Here is a 19,594-nt window from a genome sequence, read left to right as displayed (position 1 = left end):
ATTTCCCTGTTCATTTCATCATAACCAAGACCATATTTGATCCATGATGGTTCTGCACCCTTGAGAATGTCATGTGAGTTCTGTTCAAGAAGGGTTTTGGATGCCTTATAACTATCGATTTTTTTATTGATTTGGGTGTAAATCTAACGACTATTTTTTGCAATAATGTCAAGTTGATTCAATACAATTTCATATTGTTCAACTGACGTAAGATGTGCCTCAGTTTTGATTGCAAGGTCACTTTCTAACTTAGCCATACGACATCTCAATTCTTCAAGTTTGAATTGAGTGTCTGTCAGTTCATCTTTGTAATAACTAACACGGTATTCAGCATTGGTGACATATTCTTTGATTATTTCATAAATATGGTCAATGTCATCATGAAAAGGCTCAATAGTTAAATGATTATCACGAAGCATAAAGTGTACCTTTTCAACAACTTGTTGATGAAGAGGAGAAGGCTCTTTTTCATCATCAGCCATGAAGCAGAAGTAGTTCTTGTAGGATTCAGTTTCTTTTGCTTGATCCACTTCATCATCTGTTTCCCAGACTTCTACGTTTGGAGCTTCCATGACCATGAAATTTGTGTCTTTTGACTGCTTCTTGATTTGCTCTGCTTTTTGAAGGTAGTATGCTTTGTCTTTGACCTTCTTGATTTCATTTTGCAATCCTTGGAAAAATGATTTTCACCTTGACAGTTATGGCACCTGATTACTTCATTATCTTCATGGGACTTCAACTTGTTATCTTGAACCCTTGAGTTCATCCTTTGAAAATTGTAACTTTCAGAATTTGAATTCTGAGAGTCGCAGCTTTGTTGACTGTTGCTTCCTCTGTGGAAGTTTCCAGAGTTGTGATGATAGTTTTAGTGTTGTTGATAAGTTTGTGCTCTAAAGTTCCTAGTTGGTTTGTTCATAAACTTTTTGAAGTTTGGATTGAACTTGGTCAGGAGTGCAATATATTCTTCATACTCCTTTTCCTCATTGATTTGAGGGGATTTCATCGTGGTTCCAATGAAAGATTGATTGTTAGCCAAGTAGCCATTTTCGATTTGAAGAGGTTGTTGAGTTGGCATGTAAGGATTCTGGTTGTAATGTTGAGCCATACTCGAACGTTGATAAGGATATGCTCCATATCCTTGGTTGGCAAACTGATCAGCAAAGTGATTTGGGATTGGACTGTGATGTGCAATCAAGTTTTGAGAATGATTTTCCATGGGTGCTGAATTTCCGAGGGCAATTCCTTGATTATCAAAAGGAGTTGCTTGAGCTAGCTTGTTGAGTTTTGGCTCATGTTGTTGCAGATCAGCATATAGAACAAACAGATACATGGTGTGTAGATTGGTTGTAGTTTGCAGTATGATCATATGCTCTATATCCCATTTTGGAGATAGACTATTCAAGAATTTCATATTTAAATCCTCTTGTGATCTTTCTCCTTTGAGTTTCTTCACCCTGTTGACAACAATATTATACCTAGAATATGCATCAAAGAGATTTTCATGAGGTAACATCTTGAAGTTGTCCATGTCTGTCAATGCAACTTTCTTCCTATTTGCAAGGATCTTATCAGTTCCCTAAAATTGTTTCTTGAGTGATTCTAGACGTTGAAGGGTGAAATCTTGTCTTCATCGAGAAGTTGCTCATATATGTCATGAGGAATTCCAAATAACAGCTCTTGCATTGCCTTAGCCTCAAACTACTTAATTTTCCTGTCACAAAGTTGAGCAGCAGAGGAAACAGATCTAGAGATACCTTTGGAGGTTTTAGGAGAGACATCAGCTTCAGGAACTCTGATGTCCTTCAAAAATTATGGAGTATGTTTCCCAGTCAAGATGAAGGTCTTGATGTCAGACTCATGACCTTCTAGGTAGTACTTGATGCGATCTATCCATGAATGGTATTCACTAGGCACAAGGATAGGTGCACCGTTTCCTGCTCCAATACTGTTTGCAACTAAACTGAATAGAGAACATTTTGGTTTTGATTCACACTTTCCATTGAGTACAGGTGATACTAGTTTGAAACTTCAAAAAAATGTTTTTGTGAAAAGTTTTCTAAGTCTAAAAGTCGATCACTCGAGCTCTGATACCAACTAAAGAAATGAGAAAAATTCAGTAAACCTATACTAGAATAGTCCAAGTGTTGAAAATACTGAAACAGAGTTTCAGAATCATCAAGTGGCAAGTAGTGTGGAAAATAAAGAGCTGTGAATCACCAAGTTAATGATAAAAATGTTTTTTTTAATGTTCAAGATCAATGATTCAAATGTTTCTCATATTCTTGAAGATTCAATTACAAGTGTTTGAATGTAAAACACACTAAAACTCTCAAATGGCTCTCTGAACACTAGTTTAAGCAGAAATTGTGCAGAATGAGTAGGAATGATAAAAAAAAGAGCAACTTTATAATGGATCCCAAGGGGCCTATTTACAGGCTTTGGAAAAGCCATGACATGGCTTGACCAATCAAGTGTTGACACGTCATCATGACTTAGTCATTAGTTGACACCTTTTCCTTACTTAACGGAGAATGGATGGAATATTCCAATTCCGTTAGTATTCCGTTAGGATTCCATCCAAGTTATGAGTCTTCATAATTCTTGAACCTTCTTGATCAACATTGAAAAAGTGATGAGCAACATGAGCATCATGTTGCTCAATTGTCTTCTTAGATGTCATTAACTTCTAGAAGTCTTGTTGACCAAGTTGAGTTGTTTCTTGAATGTTGGAATGTGTCTTAAACTTGAAGATGTACCACCACATGTTCATGATGGACCATGGACGAAATTCATGTTCCTTTGAGCATTTGGATGTGCCTTCATTGTACATGATGTGTAATGTGCAATCTTGTTGAGTGATTAATGTGATCATGTTGATCCATTGAGTTGAGTTGAGCCTACAAGTGTTCCTGTTGAGCCATCAACTCTTGTTGAGCCATAGAGTTATGGATGAGCCAACAATGTTTTTGATTAGCTAATAATATTCCAAATGATCGATCAACATCTTGATGCTCTACATATGATCTAGATGTGTCATCTAAGATCATGATGATCCAACTTGTTTTCTTCAAGTGCTCCATGTCAACAATATGTGCTCCAACATCTGATTCTAGAAACACTTGTTGAATCTTCAGGATCTTTTCAACCTGAAACATTCTGATAATGTTTGTTAGAAAATTTAAATCAATACTCAACTTATTTCAAGTGACAATCAAATAAAAATATTTCCAACAATCGTGATCTTCATCACTTTCAACATCTAGAGGAGATTGTTGAGTATTTGAAGTATGGAAACTGATTTGGCATTTTTTGTTATTTAGGGAAGCCGTTTTAGGGTTAATCATTTTATGATTACCTACGGTGCCTTTATAGTATAAATTCTTAATCGAGCTCTTCTAAGGCATTAGTTTTATATTAAGGCATAGATTTTATAATTATGGTATATATTTATTGTTCCCTATAAATAATCATTAGGTTAGCTTTTGGTGTAAGCTTTTTACCAGATTAAGGTTTTTCTCTGTACGTTCATGTGTTAATCAATATACACAAAAACCTTTATCGGATTACTTGAATATGATGGTGATTGATTCTTGATTGTTCTTGATATTCCGCATTCGCCATCTCAGATTAATTCCCAACATTAATGTTCTTTTTGGGGTAAGTGCTTATAGTAATCATGCAGATGATATGTGTATACTTAAAGGGTAAAGGATGAAGAAACTGGTGTGGATGGATATGAAAGTGTGTGGAGAGAGAGAGAGAGAGAGAGAGAGAGAGAGAGAGAGAGAGGGAGGGAGAGAGAGAGAGATTATTAATAATTAAAATAGATAAATAAGTATTAAATTATTTTAAAAAATGGAAAAAATACACCAACGATATAACACTCATTTCAATTTTTGGGGGAACCAAATACGTAACCAAACTAGCTCAAAATAACCATCAATCCAAAAAAGTTAGAGTTTGGACCAAAATTCAGAAAAATATATACCACAGGGACCATTTTTGCAGTTTCGTCAAAATATTTTTATTTACCTCTCAAGCTATAACGTGTCTAGTTTACTTGTATACTTAGACTATACCTTCATAATTTAATAATACACCAAGGGTATATCTCTCTTGAAACTCCACTTCCCGATTTAGTAAATCTATAGTAACCATATGATACTAGCAAATTTATTAAGTATCTATACCCTCATAATTTAATAATGTTTTTTACATTTATCTTATATTTCCTTTCATATGAAGAAAACCATTATTTTACTTAGAAACAAGCTGAAAGGGATAAACTGGAAAATTGATCGCATGGGTTGAAACAGTGGGTGGCATTGAAAAATCTAATGAAGTGTTTAATTATGGAAGAAGGAAAAGTTAGGCCACATTATTGTGAGTGGGGTTTCTCAATTTCCATTGGGTAGGTGTGATATTTGCAATATTGGAGATATTTTTAATTCTTAAACCCTAGATAGATTACAGTTATTGTATGATTTGTATCATATTTATTATTTTCTTAATATATAATAAACAGTTATATTTGTTGGGTGATTGAAATATCCGTAATAATTGTTAAGAGAATTCTTCAACTTTTTGTATATTTCCTCTCTTACGAGTTATGAAATATTTAACTATCGATAAGTAAAAAAAAAAAAAAAAAAAAAAAAAAAAAAAAAAAAAAAAAAACTATAAAAATCGATTGTATATGCTTCCTTTTATTAAATTAAAGTTGATACTATTTTTTGGTGTATGTCAAGAAAATCACAACATTTTATTTTCTAGAAAGTTTCATTGTTATAATAAAAAGTCGTCCACTTTCACCTTGTTTTCTTTGTGAAAAGTGTTTTTACTATTTGAGTACTAGTGGGGCAATTTTCATAAAATCAAAAGGCAAGTAAATATTAATGGGTATAAGGAAAATAGGCAATTAATCTCATCAATAAAATAACGTAATGCAACTGTGTTGTTATTCAATATTTTCTTCAAGGGGAGTAATGGAGTAGCTCCAATAAGAGAGGTAGGAAATCTAGTGCAACTCAAAGAGACTTTGAGTAAAAGCAAAAGCACTTCAATAATTCACCACTAAATAATCAATCACCCCTTAACTTTACCAAAAGTAACACAATTACTTAAAGAAACTAGAAAAGGACACATGTGATGGAAACACCACTAAAATAAGTCCTCCTTTTCTTCCCTATATATTCCACCACCACCATTGCTCTATGGTCAGCCATATGAACCACAAAACCTTCAACCAACCATCGAATACTTCTTTTTTTCAGATCTTTCTGTTGAAAGATTTGTTTTAATTTATAAAACCCCTAAAGAATGGATCATATGAGGATACATACTTACAAGACTCGAGCAAACAAGAAGCATAAAGGGCAACAGTTGTTGAATGATTTCATCTTGTATTCCTTGACTACATTAGCATGTACCTCATTCTGTTCTAGTCCCTTGTGGTATCCTCCATTCTGTGCCACCTTCAATGTCTTTTTCTTCTTCTCTCTCCCAAAGATCACTTCGTTTTTCTTCACTAGCAAGGCTCTCTTCATCGTGGGCAACCTCATTGTCATCTTCTTATTGGGAGAATCAAAGTTTTTCGCTTCTAAGTCTAAGGCTTACAATCATGTCTCTCAACTTCAAGTTATCTCCGTATCACAACAACCAAAGGTTATTAAAATAATCACTGAGGAAATTTCCAATCACGAATCAATGCCTTGTGAACAACACGGTGATGATACGTTTTTTGAGACATACAATGACGAAGAAACATATGAATGTGTTGTCGATAATAATGTTGAATCATCCACTCATGAGGAGGATTTGAGTTGTTCAAAGCTGGAGCCAAACGAAGTAGAGGAAGAGAAACATGGGGGGCTGGAGGAAGACATGGAATTGAGTTTACCTGCAGAAGAGTTGAACAAGTTGGCTGATGATTTTATTGCAAGAATCATCAGACAAAGAAAGCTTGAAGCTGAATATTGTAGGAGTTAAAACTGTAAAGTGAATGGGATGAAGGATGTGAGTAGAATTTTCAGATGAACTAAATAGAATGCTAGAAATGAAACCATGGAAAAACAAGCAATATAAATTAGCCTCCTTTAATATTTGATTGCAGTAAAACAAAATAAAAACAAAAATGCTGCATAATTATTTTAGCTTTCATGCAAATGACACAACTTGAATGTATATGGATCCGAAAAGTTTTCATAACATTAATATTGCAACCGCCAATTTTATTAAGTAATTGTGCTATTTTGGCGGCTATTTCAGTTAAATGTACAAATGCAAAAAGATGATAAAAATATTAAATATGCGGATAAAGAAAGCTCAAGAAATTGCATGAATAAATAAGAAGTTTGAGAACCCGATTATATATATATATATATATATATATATATATATATATATATATATATATATATATATATATATATATATATATATATATATATATATATATATATATATATATATATATATATATATATATATATATATATATATATATATATATACTAGGTGTGAGACCCATGTATTACATGGGTTTATTTAAAAAAAAATTAAATATAAAATTTTAACAATTTGAAAACTTTAAATTTATAAGAAAAATAAGAAATTTTTTGAATTATTAAAATTAATGAGACTTTAATGCATTAGATACATTACATATATAAACCATCTTCTAATAAATACCTTACATATATATTACCTTATATATTAAATGTGAATTTTAATTTAATAAAATAAAAAATGCAATAAAATGACAAGTGGAAAATAGAAAAATTTAAAATTTCTAGAAAATGCCATGTGTCCAAATGAATGAGAAGAGGACATGTGGCAAAGTCATTTTCATTTATTAGAGTATATATATATATATATATATATATATATATATATATATATATATATATATATATATATATATATATATATATATATATATATAAGAATGAGTAAATTACACAAGTCCATTGAATAAGTGTCAAAATAAATGTTCAATCCTTATTTTTAAAAATTAACTTGGATTGTCTCTCGTTTTGTTTAAACTTTCATGCTTCGTCCCTGATATTCGGTCTTATTGCGAATATAGTCCATGCCTAATGTGCAATGACCATTATGCTCTTTGTGGAATTTTTTTCCAATTAATTTAATGTTAATATTATTATATTTTTATTAATTTAATAAATATGAAAACAAATATCGCCCCAACCCTCGATGTTGTTAAACATGAACTCGGTATCTTAACCCCTACCCACTCCACCCTATTTATCTAGAAATACCACGACCGATGAACCACCTTGAAGTTAAAATCCGGCCACCAGACCATCACTTAGCACCACTTTAAAATACCTACTGAACCACCACCGTCGGAATATTTCCATCTCTTTCTTACTTTATCTATCACTCCCCTACTTCTTTGCAGCACCATCATCACCAACTGCAACCCTTTGTTTTTAGGGTGGGTTGATGAATGCGAATCACAAAACTGAAGGTGATACTACTCATCCACCAAAGGTGTTGATCTAAATCCTCTTTCTTCTCATGCGACTTATGGGTTCCGATTTATAAGTTTAGGGTTTACTTAGGATTCATTTACAGGTTTAGGATTTATGTAACTTGATTTCCGGTAAGAATTTATTTCCAAAATGTTTATGATTTCCCTTTGGGACACGGCGTGTTAGCGCCTCAACACAGCGTGTTGAGATGCCCTTCGCCGCGAATTTTAATGAGCCTACACGACGTGTTGAGGTTCCTCAACACGACGTTTGGCAGCTGGGACGGGAAACCTAATTTTTAGGGTGTTGCATCCTATTTAAAGGCCTTAAGTCCCCATGATCGGCCTCCTTACCAGCCTCCCTTGTTATATGAATCCCTAAATCGAGTTTTGAGCTTTCTTGGGGGTGTTTTTGAAGTTTTGAGTGGATACTTGTGGATTTTTGTGCTCATTAAAAGGAGTTTTGGAGTTTGAAGGTGCCTAGCTTGGAAGGAAGGTTTTAGATCCAAAATCTCACCACTTGTGGCAGTCTCCTTGAGGTATCAAGTTTGAACCTTTATCTTTAGATGTTTAGATATCCTTATTCCATGTTTTGGTCCTTTTTAGGTGGTTAGAGGAGTTTGGTCATTTTGAGGACTTGTCATTTCAGATTTGAGTCTGTCCGGGCCTTCTTATGCTTAATGTTGCAAGCTTTATGTGAGAAAATGGTCCCATGCATGCATTAAGTTCCTTTTTAAGCTTAGTAACTACTTTTAGGCATGCACAAATGTAAAGTTCACAAATTTACGTGCTTTTGTAGCTCAATTAGGTCAGATATGTGTTTCGGGGCTTCTACTCATGAGTTAAGTGCTTATTAGATTAAGCATTATGCTTTTATGCCTTAGTGTTTGGGTTTTGGACCCTTTTTGGTGAACCCTATGGGTAAAGTTGGAAACTTTACCCTTCTAATTTTCCATTTGAGTCCAAATCTGAGGTTACGAACTCTTGATGTTGAAGGAAATAACTTAATATATTAAGCTGTTTGTGTTAGGTTTTGAGCATTCTAACACTGCTAAGTGTACATGCAACCCTAAATACCTTGGATCTATGTTTTCTTTATTATACACGTAAATATGAACTTTCCAAGGTATTCATCCTAACTACCATAATAACATTGATTCAAATGAATATTTCAAGTTAGAATTGCATACCTCTTTGATGTAGATTGTCTTCATGAAGCTTGAGTGCCTAGTGCCCCAAGTGTGACACCTCAAATGGTTCACACAACACCATATACACATGGAATGACTTGAGAGGAATTGGAACACTTCATAAAATCGGCTAGCCCTTCCTATTATCCATAGTCACCGATTTTCTCCAAGAATAAGATCATTATATAGTTAGGGTTACACCATGTAAACCCTAATTGTCATGGCCTTTCATTTCCATGATCCATGGGTACAAATACACCATGGAACATCCGTGGAGCATTTTATGGGTTTTAGCCCAACTTGACAATCCATGGAGTATTAGCCCACTATATAAGTATGGATGATTTACACAATCAACCCATATATTTAATTAGTCTTCTTTTGATCATTTAATTAATCTTAGATTACTTCTTGATCAATACTAATTAAATAATCTTATTAATATATATTAGAACTTATAATATATTAACAAACCTTGAGTGTTATTTCTCTCATTATAGTCTATCCAAATGCATGATGTCATGCAACCCAAATGGACCATGTCGGGCCAAGTCAAGTCTCACCAATTATAGCTATGGACTTAGACATTAATCCAACAGTCTCCTACTTGGATAAGTCTAAAACTATTATTGTGTATGACTTCAAGAATATGAGAGGTACACTATTAGGAAAGAATAGAAACCATTAAAAGCGCAACTAGAAGCCAAAATCAAGGATTTCCGAAAACTTCAAGAAGAATATAGCAATAAATGTGAAAATTATGACTATATTAAGAGACAACTTGCTTCTATGACTGTCGAGGTTGACATATTGAAAAACAAATTTGAAAATGCAGATTTTAATTTTAGAAAATATGATGTGTCAAGTGAGGTAGTTGCCTTGATGATTGAGAAGCAATTAAAATTCGAACATAATCAAAATAAGGGTCTAGGGTATCACAATATTCCACCACCTTTTAATGATAACTATAACCCACCCGTTGAGACTAATGAGGAAGTAATGCCTGCTCGGTATGGCCAAAACCCTATCCCAGCGTTAATTAAGATTGAACCATCTGGGCCTACTGAGGCTATTCAGGTGAATGTTTCTAATGCTTCTACTTCAAGTGCAGGTAAAGTAGTAGAGGATAAGAACAAGGGGAACACTACTGAACAATACAATGAATCCTTGAACTCTGAATCTGGTGCTTCTAACTAAGTTATTTCTAACAAACCTTCTATTAATAAGTACAGGCCACCAATTCAAGTGAAACAGCCGACTTGCTGCATGTGTGCATGTGGGAACAATCAGAAACGAGCCAAGGACATGCCACCAGGGGCAGGAAGAAACAACTTCCCAATGAAGAAAAAGGCATGTTTTCACTGTGGAACACTTGAACACATTGCCTGAGTCCAAATTGTGCATACGTTCCTTACTACGCACAAGGCTGGCAGAACACGCAAGGTCAGAGATTCTACAAAAGAAATCATTCGAGGTCTCAATCGTGCAATGATGACTGGAACGTGTAGAAGTCAAAAGAATCAAACTCAGAAGGCCAAGAATCTAACTCCCAAGAACAAGTAGGGAATGCCGACCAAAAATCCAAATCCAAGAGATGCTCCTGTGAAGCAAAAATCAAAGTCATCTCGGCGATCGGCTTCAAGTTCAAAATCAAGTGTCGAGGCACGCATTAGGTCGAAAAAGAAATGGGTTAAACCCAACTACAGATGGGTACTAAAGGTTCAAACTCCCAAATCATCTAATGCTTCTAATATTTCTACATCTTTTGTTTGTGATAAACAAGACATGTCAAGGGAGAGAGTTCCTTGCAAGGATGACAAAGTCAACCTAGTTTCAAAATGGATAGGGTTCTAAAGACCAACTGATCCCGCTCTGTGTCGGAGCAGCTATGGAGGCATATCATCAGACTTCGGTTTGTTGGTAGTGGCTATTCCAGGCACATGGTAGGAGGCATTTCCCAACTGTGCAACACTCAGAACCTTGTATGAGAGTATGTGTCCTTTGCGAGAAAGGAATAAAGGAAGGGATCACACATGGAGTTAGTGCTTAATGTCATGAAGAATTTTTGGATCTGTTCTCAGAGTATGCGTGCTGTTCTCAGACCTTATGGATTCAAATTCGATCGATGAATTACGGTTTGAGTTCTCTTCTCGATACTCTTGAGTTTCTCTTTCATTAATTCATTTTAAAGACAATTTTCTTTATTTTCTTTTTGTTTTTTTGTTAGTTTTGTTAATCGGGAAGTGATACCAAGAAAGTGATAATGGACAGTCTAAACATATGTAAGGGACTGAATCTGAATTGTCTAGACTTTATGTTCAATGTGTTGGTAGGCACGAAGGATTTGATAGTGTAGATAGATAGAATTATTTGGACTGACCATACGACGCTCGGATAGATTGAGCAGTGAGATAAACACAGGAACCCAATGGATACACTACATTAACATGCATCTAGAACAGTGGTTTAACTTTTTTTTTTTGATGTACGGACTTATGTCCTTAATTCTGGTTCTGATAGGGAGACTGGCGAGTTCTGATAAAGTAGCTCTATAGGAAATTATTTTCTTGCTTCCTATATGTCAGTCATATGTTGCTTCCCCTGCGTGATTGGAAGAGATTCGACCTGGAATGCAACATATGCAACTCTATTTCTACGCACCTCCTTATCTATGAAATTCTTTCTATCTGTTAGTCATATGATGTCTCCTCTACACGATGGAAATGATCCGACCTGGAACACAACATACGCAAGATTCTACCTCTCAATCCTTTTATCCTAGTTAGCCATATGTTGTCCCCTCTGCATGATTGAAAGAGATCCGACCTGGGACACAACATATGCACCTATTTCTAAATTCGACTTCCTCCTTAATAATTGTCTATTCACCTAATGTAAGGAGTTCTTTGGAAGTTCTTGATAATCATGGTATATCGAGAAGTGGGGAACACGTTCTAGTGTAACTAAACTTGAATCATTTAGAGGTTGTTTGTAGATCTCGCTGCTTAATGTAAGTGGACAACAATACTCGTGGTCGTCATCAGCTAAATGGTATATTTGGAAAAGTTTGTCAATATTCTTCGTGTTTAAGTGGACTACAATACCGACAATTGACTAGAGCTATTCATGAAGGTGAAGGTGCTGATAAACAAAGTTAAGACTGTCTCATAACTTTGATCCCAAACATTTGTGTTTTTGTTAAATTTGTTTATAGTTTTTACCTATGCACAAATTTAGGGGGAGAATTAAAAAAAAACAAACAAAAATCAGAAAATTTAAAAATCAAACAAAAATCAGTAAATTAAAAATCCAAAAATAGTGTTATTTATGTTTTATTTCTTGTTCAGAAAATATGAAAAATCCAAAAATTTTGTTTTATGCTTTCTTTTAGTTTTGTTTTGTCTTGAAAAGTGAATTCAGATGTAGATGAGACTCATGGAGACTGTATCAAGAATTTCTAAGCCAAGACTTCATCCGTGAGTGTCGAAGAATTTTCATTCGAACGAGCAAGAAATGAAGATTATTTTTTCAATATTCAATCTTTCAACCCTAGAAGCAAGGTCAAGCAACTGAAGATTATGTGATGGATTGCATTGAAGTCTCCTCAATCAGTCTGCTGCTATCTATGAACCTGTTGAAGTGATCCAGAAGATTTGTTCCCTCTGTTGTTCTCTCTGCAGATTCTCAAGCTGAAAGCACTATCTTTCAAGAATCTTATCAAGAAGCCTCCTCACCCAATGTGCGTTCATACTCAAATTTTGAAGAAAAGACCAACTGCTCGAGATGAAGTCATTTTTTGAAGATTCATATGTTCATCTTGAAGTCATGAAGATATTGAAGATTAAAGCTGAAGCTAAACACCAAATGAAGATTGACAATAAAAGCCAACTACCTTTTTATGGGGAGTTTGTTGGGTCAATTAGAAAAGAAAGCTATAAATCAAGGGAGAGATTGTTGGGTCTAAAATTATGGTTTATACTTTACTTTTCTAGGAAAATGTAATTTTATGTCTAGGACCATAAAAAAACTCTGTGTTTACGGCTATATAAGTGTTTATGGTTGTGTTTATAGTCGTGAACAGGTTTACGACCATGAACCTGTTCACGGCCTGTGTCTCATATATATATGGTGAGGAGTGTTGGAGATTAATTAGAGGCTAGAGAAGGAGAACATATTCTAGAGAGAGAAACTAGAGAGGAGCTTTAGTGTGTGTTAGTGTATGTGAATCTTGTATCTGGATCATCATTCATATCAAATCATACAAGATTCATCATATTCTTCTTCTCCTTATCTTCTATTTTGATCTGGCATCATCTGTTTGATTGGGATTCCGCACCATCATATAGATCTGATTGATACACAAGCAGATCAGGGACTTACAGCGTCAAAACTTTTAATTGAGACCGACATAAGGTCGATTGGAAAGGAATGGCTATCTAGAGTTAGATTACATCCTATGTATATTCTGCTAGTGCTCTTAATTTTTCCATTAGCCATTGCTACAGTGAACGGTTCTTTAAGTGCGTGTGATTGTTGTTTAAGTAAATGAGCAAATTTCTGGTTCATGAAACTCCTTTCCGCTCCACTATCAAACAGTATACATGCATAAGAGTCATCGAGGAGAATGTACCAGTGACCACAGTAGGGTCGGCTACCGCTTCCTTGTGGTCTATATCCAAAACTCTTCCTACTCCGCCCACATGCCATACCTTCGGGCAGTTACTTTTGTAGTGGCCCACCTCGCCACATCCGTAGCAAGCTTGGCCTACACCAACGCTGGGGACTTGGTTGATTGGCTTAGCCAGAGATTTGCAGAAACAGGCAGTGTGCCCCTTCCTATTGCAGTTAGAGCACTGCATTTCCCGGTAGGGTCCATTATGGTGGAAGCTGCACTTATCACACTTGGGCAAGCTCCCAACATACTGCTTCATTGACGCAGTAGCAGTAGGTGTTATCGCAGCATGAACAGTCACGGCCTGCTGCTTCTTGGCAGAGTTTTGTGCCACTTTTTCCTTCTTGTTACCCCATAACTTATGCTTGTTGTCAGCGGCTTTGGAAGGTTCTGGGATGGCCAAGGTTTTTGTTGTTGACGAGGTGTGGACTCCATGATCTACGAGACGTTGTGCCAGTCGCTTTGCACTGCCAAAGGTAGTGGGGTTTGAAGCTAAGACATTCCCCTGAAATGGAGGCATCAGCCCCCAAATGTACCTCTCGGCTTTCTTTCCCTTGGTAGGGACCATTCCTGGACATAATGCCACCAGATCGCTGAATCTGGCAGTGTAGGAAACTACGTCAGAGGCCTTCATGATTAGGCTCCAAAGTTCATGTTCGAGTTTCTGAACCTTGCCCCTCAGGCAGTATTCTTCAACCATGAGCTCCTTTGGAGCTTCCCATCCCATAACATTAGCCACTATTAGAGTTAGTGACTTGACATGGCTATTCCACCATGTGAGGGCTCTGTCCGAGAAGGTGGAGGCAGAAAATTTGCAAATTTTCCTTTGCTTCCTTCTGGACAGGAGCAGATCTCAAAGATCGACTCAGTCTTCTCGAACCATTGCGAGAGGCCAATGATTGCTCCGGTCCCGTTAAAGGACCTTGTATTGTAGTTGGTGAAGTCCTTGTACGAGCACTCCCTAGAGCGCACTGGAACATCACCTTGAGTAGAATGTACCGTTGTTTCACCTCCGCTAGTACCGCTTGTACTAAATTGAGCTAAGGCTGCCGCAACAGCCATAGATACCGCAGCTTGGAGAGCTGCAGGATTATATTGTGGAGGAGGTGGTGGTGGTTAAGTTGGAGTTATCGGAGGGTTGTGTCTCGTCCTTCTTCGTGGAGGCATTTTTCAACTATAAGTTTACAAAGATGAAGATGATAGTAAGAATCAATTGTGAGTATAATGAGAGTGGTCCATGGACTAAATCGCCATAGTCCAACAAAACAAATGAGAGTATGACTTTAATCAAGATCTAAGAATAGAAGGATGAAAGCATTTGGATAAAGATTTCCCATATGATTAGATGCATGTCAATAATATTGGCCTTAATGATGTAACAAGTTCGGGGAAAAATGACCTAGAAGTAGGTCTTACATTAAACCATATAAAGAAAATTTCGACAACACTAAGACCTTAATAGAATAACAAGTTCAAAGTCTTATCATAGACATGAAATTAAAACTAGAGCTTTTACATAGACCTAAGTTATATCCAAAAGAGTAAGTAGAGTAGACTCTACTGGCGACGAGAACGGCTTGGATGAGTCCTTGATTCTACCAGGAGACGTTCCAGGTCTCTCATGAATCTTTCAAACGTTGCCTGCCGAGCTCGCAGTCCCCTGACTTCATCTTGGGTTGCAGTAAGTTCTCTCTGTAGGGCCGCGTTCTGGTTCAGGGTTCTTCCCTGGACAGACTCCAGATGGCAAATGCGAACGGTATTGACTCCCGCATCGGCATCAACCTCCATGAATCAATCGATGGTTTCCCTTCCCTGTTCCTCATTGCGAGAAATCCTACGAACCAAAATAGGCAGGACTTTGTCTGATGAGCCTCCCTCGCTCAGATTGTTGACCCTGCTCGTGACTCCATCTGTTCAAGTTTGTTGCCCACAGGGGTGTAGGGCCTTGAAATGCTGGACGAGGGTTAGGATTTGGGATTTGAGCCACTAGAGGTAGATTATTGACTTCTGGCTCGGAGTCAGAATCCTCCGAAAAGTTCTCTACGAAGTTGTCATCCAATGGAATTTCCTGATTCTCTTTTGGCTCGGCGTCGAGCCATCCACCATTACCTTGGTCGGGAAAGTACGGGTCGACAGGGGGATGGAATCCAGCCATGTTATCTACGCGAGAATAGGGATAAAAGAGATAGTTAATAGACATACTACTTATGATAATTATATAATGATTCTTACCAATTACTTCAATACTTGCATAATGCATACCAATCACATGTAACCGAAATAGAATAGACCTTCGAATAAGTGACCCTAACTCTAAATCCACAACCAAACAAGGAGCAGGAAATAAAGAAAAGATCACAAATTATAAGTCTATGACACCTTAGTCACATATAACCTTAGCGTATCCACTCAGCAATTATTGACATACTAGTAAAGATCTTTTTAGTTCTCAAATAAGTAATTATAGTATCACAAAATACTCCTATAGTATTTTAAGTTTATGTTCTATTCTAAAGTTTTCATTGTACTAGTGTAGGTAAGTTTTTAGACTTGTTGCAACACCACAACCATTCTTAGGCACATGCTAATCACTTCTTGGAAAAATATAGTTGATCAGGCTATGTCACTCCCAGATCTGATTATATGTCTCTAAGCCTACTTGTGTTGTCCAACAATCGCAATACTTTTTGTTCTTTCCTAGTATGACACTGATTTTAGTATGAAAGTAGGTATGTATACTTAGTTAAATATTTTATTATTTAAAAATATAAACTCTTGGTCAGATTATTTTAATCCTTATGTGTTTATAGTTTGTATATCTTTTATGGGTTGATATACTCAATTCACTATAAACAAAGCTCTGATACCAATCTGTCACACCCCTAAACCGAATTAGCGGAAACATTCGGGGGCGGAGGACATCATGTACAGTATCATAACAATGCATAATAGTAAACAAGCAACAACATCATCCATTGCAATAATAGTATAATTCAATACAAGTGTGTTCTGTGCAATAATAATAAGATACCAAAAATGAATAATAAAAAATAAAGACAAGTCTTGAAAGTGCTCCGTCTTCTCAAAACCTATCATCAATACCTGCCTACTGGTGACCTGAGAATACAAGTTATTTTGAAAGAGAGGATCAACATTTAAGTTGGTGAGTTCATAAGTATTTAGTGTCAAATCTTGTATAAGTTTGAAGAGAGTGTTTGTAAATGTTTGTTGTAAATGTATGTAAGTGTTTGTAGTAAGTGTTTGTATCTCCTAGAAAATCCTATATTTTCTACTAGAAATGTAGCCTTCTACCAAGGCCTGAATGTTCTGAATGTTGTTTGTTTGTTAAAGTGAATGTTTTTCCCAAGTATGGCTATCATTACCAAAATATAGTTTTACATTATCGTTTATGTGAGAAGATCACAAAGTGAATACAATGGGAAAATAATGATGTATTGTAGTATCGTATATAGTAACTACTGTTGTACTAACTACCTTAAACCAACAGTTAATTAAGGTATAATGTGATATGATTGTAACCATGCTTGATCGACTAGTACAAAACACGACGCTCGAAGACATCGAAATGTTATGACATCCATCGCCCGTAGACCTGCAGGTCCCACTGTTAGCTAGGAGCAAGGTGAAGGATGGTCAATCAAGTATAGCTTTATACACAAATTCACGCTCTCCCTCGAGGAGACTCTGGTTACAAAACATGACAAAGCAGTACGATGCCATGCCATGAAGTAGTGGCTCACATTAATGTTATTGTATTCTTGTATCTATATAGTATGTTGTCTCTGTTCTAGTGTTCTGTATGTTCTCTTTGTAAAGTATATAGTATATTCCCTTTGTATAGTGTATAATATGTTCCTCCTTGTTTCTCATTATAGTATGTTCTTTCTGTTTCTCGTTATAGTATGTTTGAACTGACTCATGTATGAACTGACTCTTGTATGTTTCATTGTACTAGAAATAGTGAGTAGTAATCTCCTAAAGTATACCTATTATAGTTTTCTAGTAATGTTGTTTGAATGACTGAGTATGTGTACACCTTTGTTACCCAAAGGAATTAAACTAATGTAAGAACTTTTATGTCTATACATTTACACATAATATATAACTAAGATTGAAATGACATTCGGACAAACAACCGACACCCTAAGTCCACAACCAAACAAGGAACAGGAAATAAAGCGAGTTATTAGTCCTAAGTCCTTTCAACCTTATTTATATAACTATATCATTATAGACATGCTCTGCACAATATATAAGTTTAAAAGAGTTTGATAAATAGTTTAGCATATGAAAAGGTTTAATAAAATGTTTTGAAATAGATGTTTGATAGCACAGTTTTGAAGTATAAGAAATCCAATTGTTTGATAGTTATTAATCACATGTGATTGATATAATAACTATAATGTTCCAACTTGTATCCCCCCTCCCCCATAAAAGCATTTAAAATCATTTAAAAGGTAAGTTAGGGGTATGAAGTCACCTGCAGTGAGTGTTTTGAATGTAAGATCGGAAAAGGATATTGAGTGCTAAGTGAAATCGCGGGCACAAACAGATCCTATTAAGCATATAATGATGCATATATGGACATAATTAGTGTATATACAACTAATCATGCAAGGAAACCACCTTAAGGACTAGGAAACACTTAGATTGAAGTGTTACAATAACATATGATTGCATTAAGAGGCTTTACGGCCACACCAAGGGGTTCACGGCCATGGAGCTTACGGCCAAGGTGGTATACAGTCAAAGAGTGTATGGTCATGGAGTTTATGGCCGTACACTCATAGAGGAAACTTACAAAAAGGGTTCTTATGGTCATATCTAGCATTCAATAAGTGTTCACAGTCCTAGGTTTCGGCATAAAGTGAGTTTGAGGCCAAAACATGCACCAACACAAGGGTTTATGTCCATGCAAGGGTTTACGGCCATAAACTCTTGATGTTCATGTATTTTATGATGTTTCAAGACTAGAAATCCAGTGATAAGAAAGCCAAACTAGAAGATAGAAAAGGTACTCATGTTTTTAAGCTTGGAAGGGGGTTTACGGTCCAAGAACTAGTATGTGTTCTTGGTATTCTTATGAAAGATGATGAACTTGAAGATCTAACCCAAAACGAGATATTTCATGGATGAAAACATGAATCTTCACTAGATAATGCAATGTATCAACAAATCAGGGGAAGGAATACTTATGTCTTTGAAGATCAAGGTGAAAAACTTGATGATAGTTAAGAGAGAATTCGAGTTCTTGGGTTGAAAGTGGGAAAAATAGGTGAAAAATGAAGGAATATCATATAAGAGGGAGGAGTTTATGGCCAACTAAGCGTTTATGGCCGCAAACCCTAGTTTATGGTCGTAAACTCCAATACTTGGAGTTTTCCGGCTTGTATGTTGCACACTGAACTCTAGAATACACTTCCTAACATTTTATCCTTGAAGACACTAGGCTTAAAACACTCAAACAGACTCTTATCAAGGCTAAAAGATAGAAAAAAACAAGTCTGACATTGATTGAATTGAATGGCTGCACAAGATAGAAATTCCGGGTTATCACATTCAGCAACACCCTCGAGACCTCAAAACCAACACGCTCATCAATGTCTATCCAATCAACCCAAACCAATTTCACCACTAGGGCGAGCAACTACCAGAACCATCCCCATGCCTGAGCAACCATAACCAAAGATCAACATATACGGAGCCACTGCCACGAATAATGCTATCAAACCATGTTAATCTCTCCTGGCCAGTCTTTAGAACTCCCAAAATTTTCCTTGTTTCGAGTATGGATGTTGTGCTTCCAGTAGTTTGGGCCCAATACCACCTTCCACACCTATCCATACTTTCCTCAAGGATCATCTCGGGTCCTCCAAGACCTACCCATAAAATGCTCCCGAAACGTGCTCAACAGTGAAACAACTGCAATAAAATACTCCCTAGGCTCTCATATGATTCCCCACTTCCCCTAAAATCAGCTATTAAGGGGCTCCAATAATGTAAGAATACTTAAATAATCCTTCGACTAAAGAAATCAACCCTATAATGGTTAGACTCAAATGAGAGCTGCGTAATAGGGACAAATCCTTCACTCAAAGATTATTTAACCTCCATAGCATGTAACTTAATGTATTCATTTGATAGTTAGCTCCCATCAATGTGAGTCCCACAAAACACAAAGCAAGCAACATTCGAGAAGTGGAGTCGACTGACACTGAA

At 36.0% G+C, this 19,594-nt stretch overlaps 1 protein-coding gene across 1 annotated transcript; it reads left to right on the top strand.

The window, feature by feature from the left end:
- Nucleotides 1-5,212: 5,212 nt before the first annotated feature.
- LOC111914991 (uncharacterized) lies at nt 5,213-6,101 on the top strand. The gene has a single exon (XM_023910692.3). It carries the CDS (start codon nt 5,320-5,322, stop codon nt 5,986-5,988), a length of 669 nt encoding a protein of 222 aa, XP_023766460.1. The 5' UTR covers nt 5,213-5,319; the 3' UTR covers nt 5,989-6,101.
- The last annotated feature ends 13,493 nt before the right edge of the window (nt 6,102-19,594 follow it).

This window comes from Lactuca sativa, chromosome 5, assembly GCF_002870075.4.
Source record: "Lactuca sativa cultivar Salinas chromosome 5, Lsat_Salinas_v11, whole genome shotgun sequence".
Taxonomy (NCBI): Eukaryota; Viridiplantae; Streptophyta; class Magnoliopsida; order Asterales; family Asteraceae; genus Lactuca; species Lactuca sativa.
This window is presented reverse-complemented; position numbering and strand designations above follow the sequence as displayed.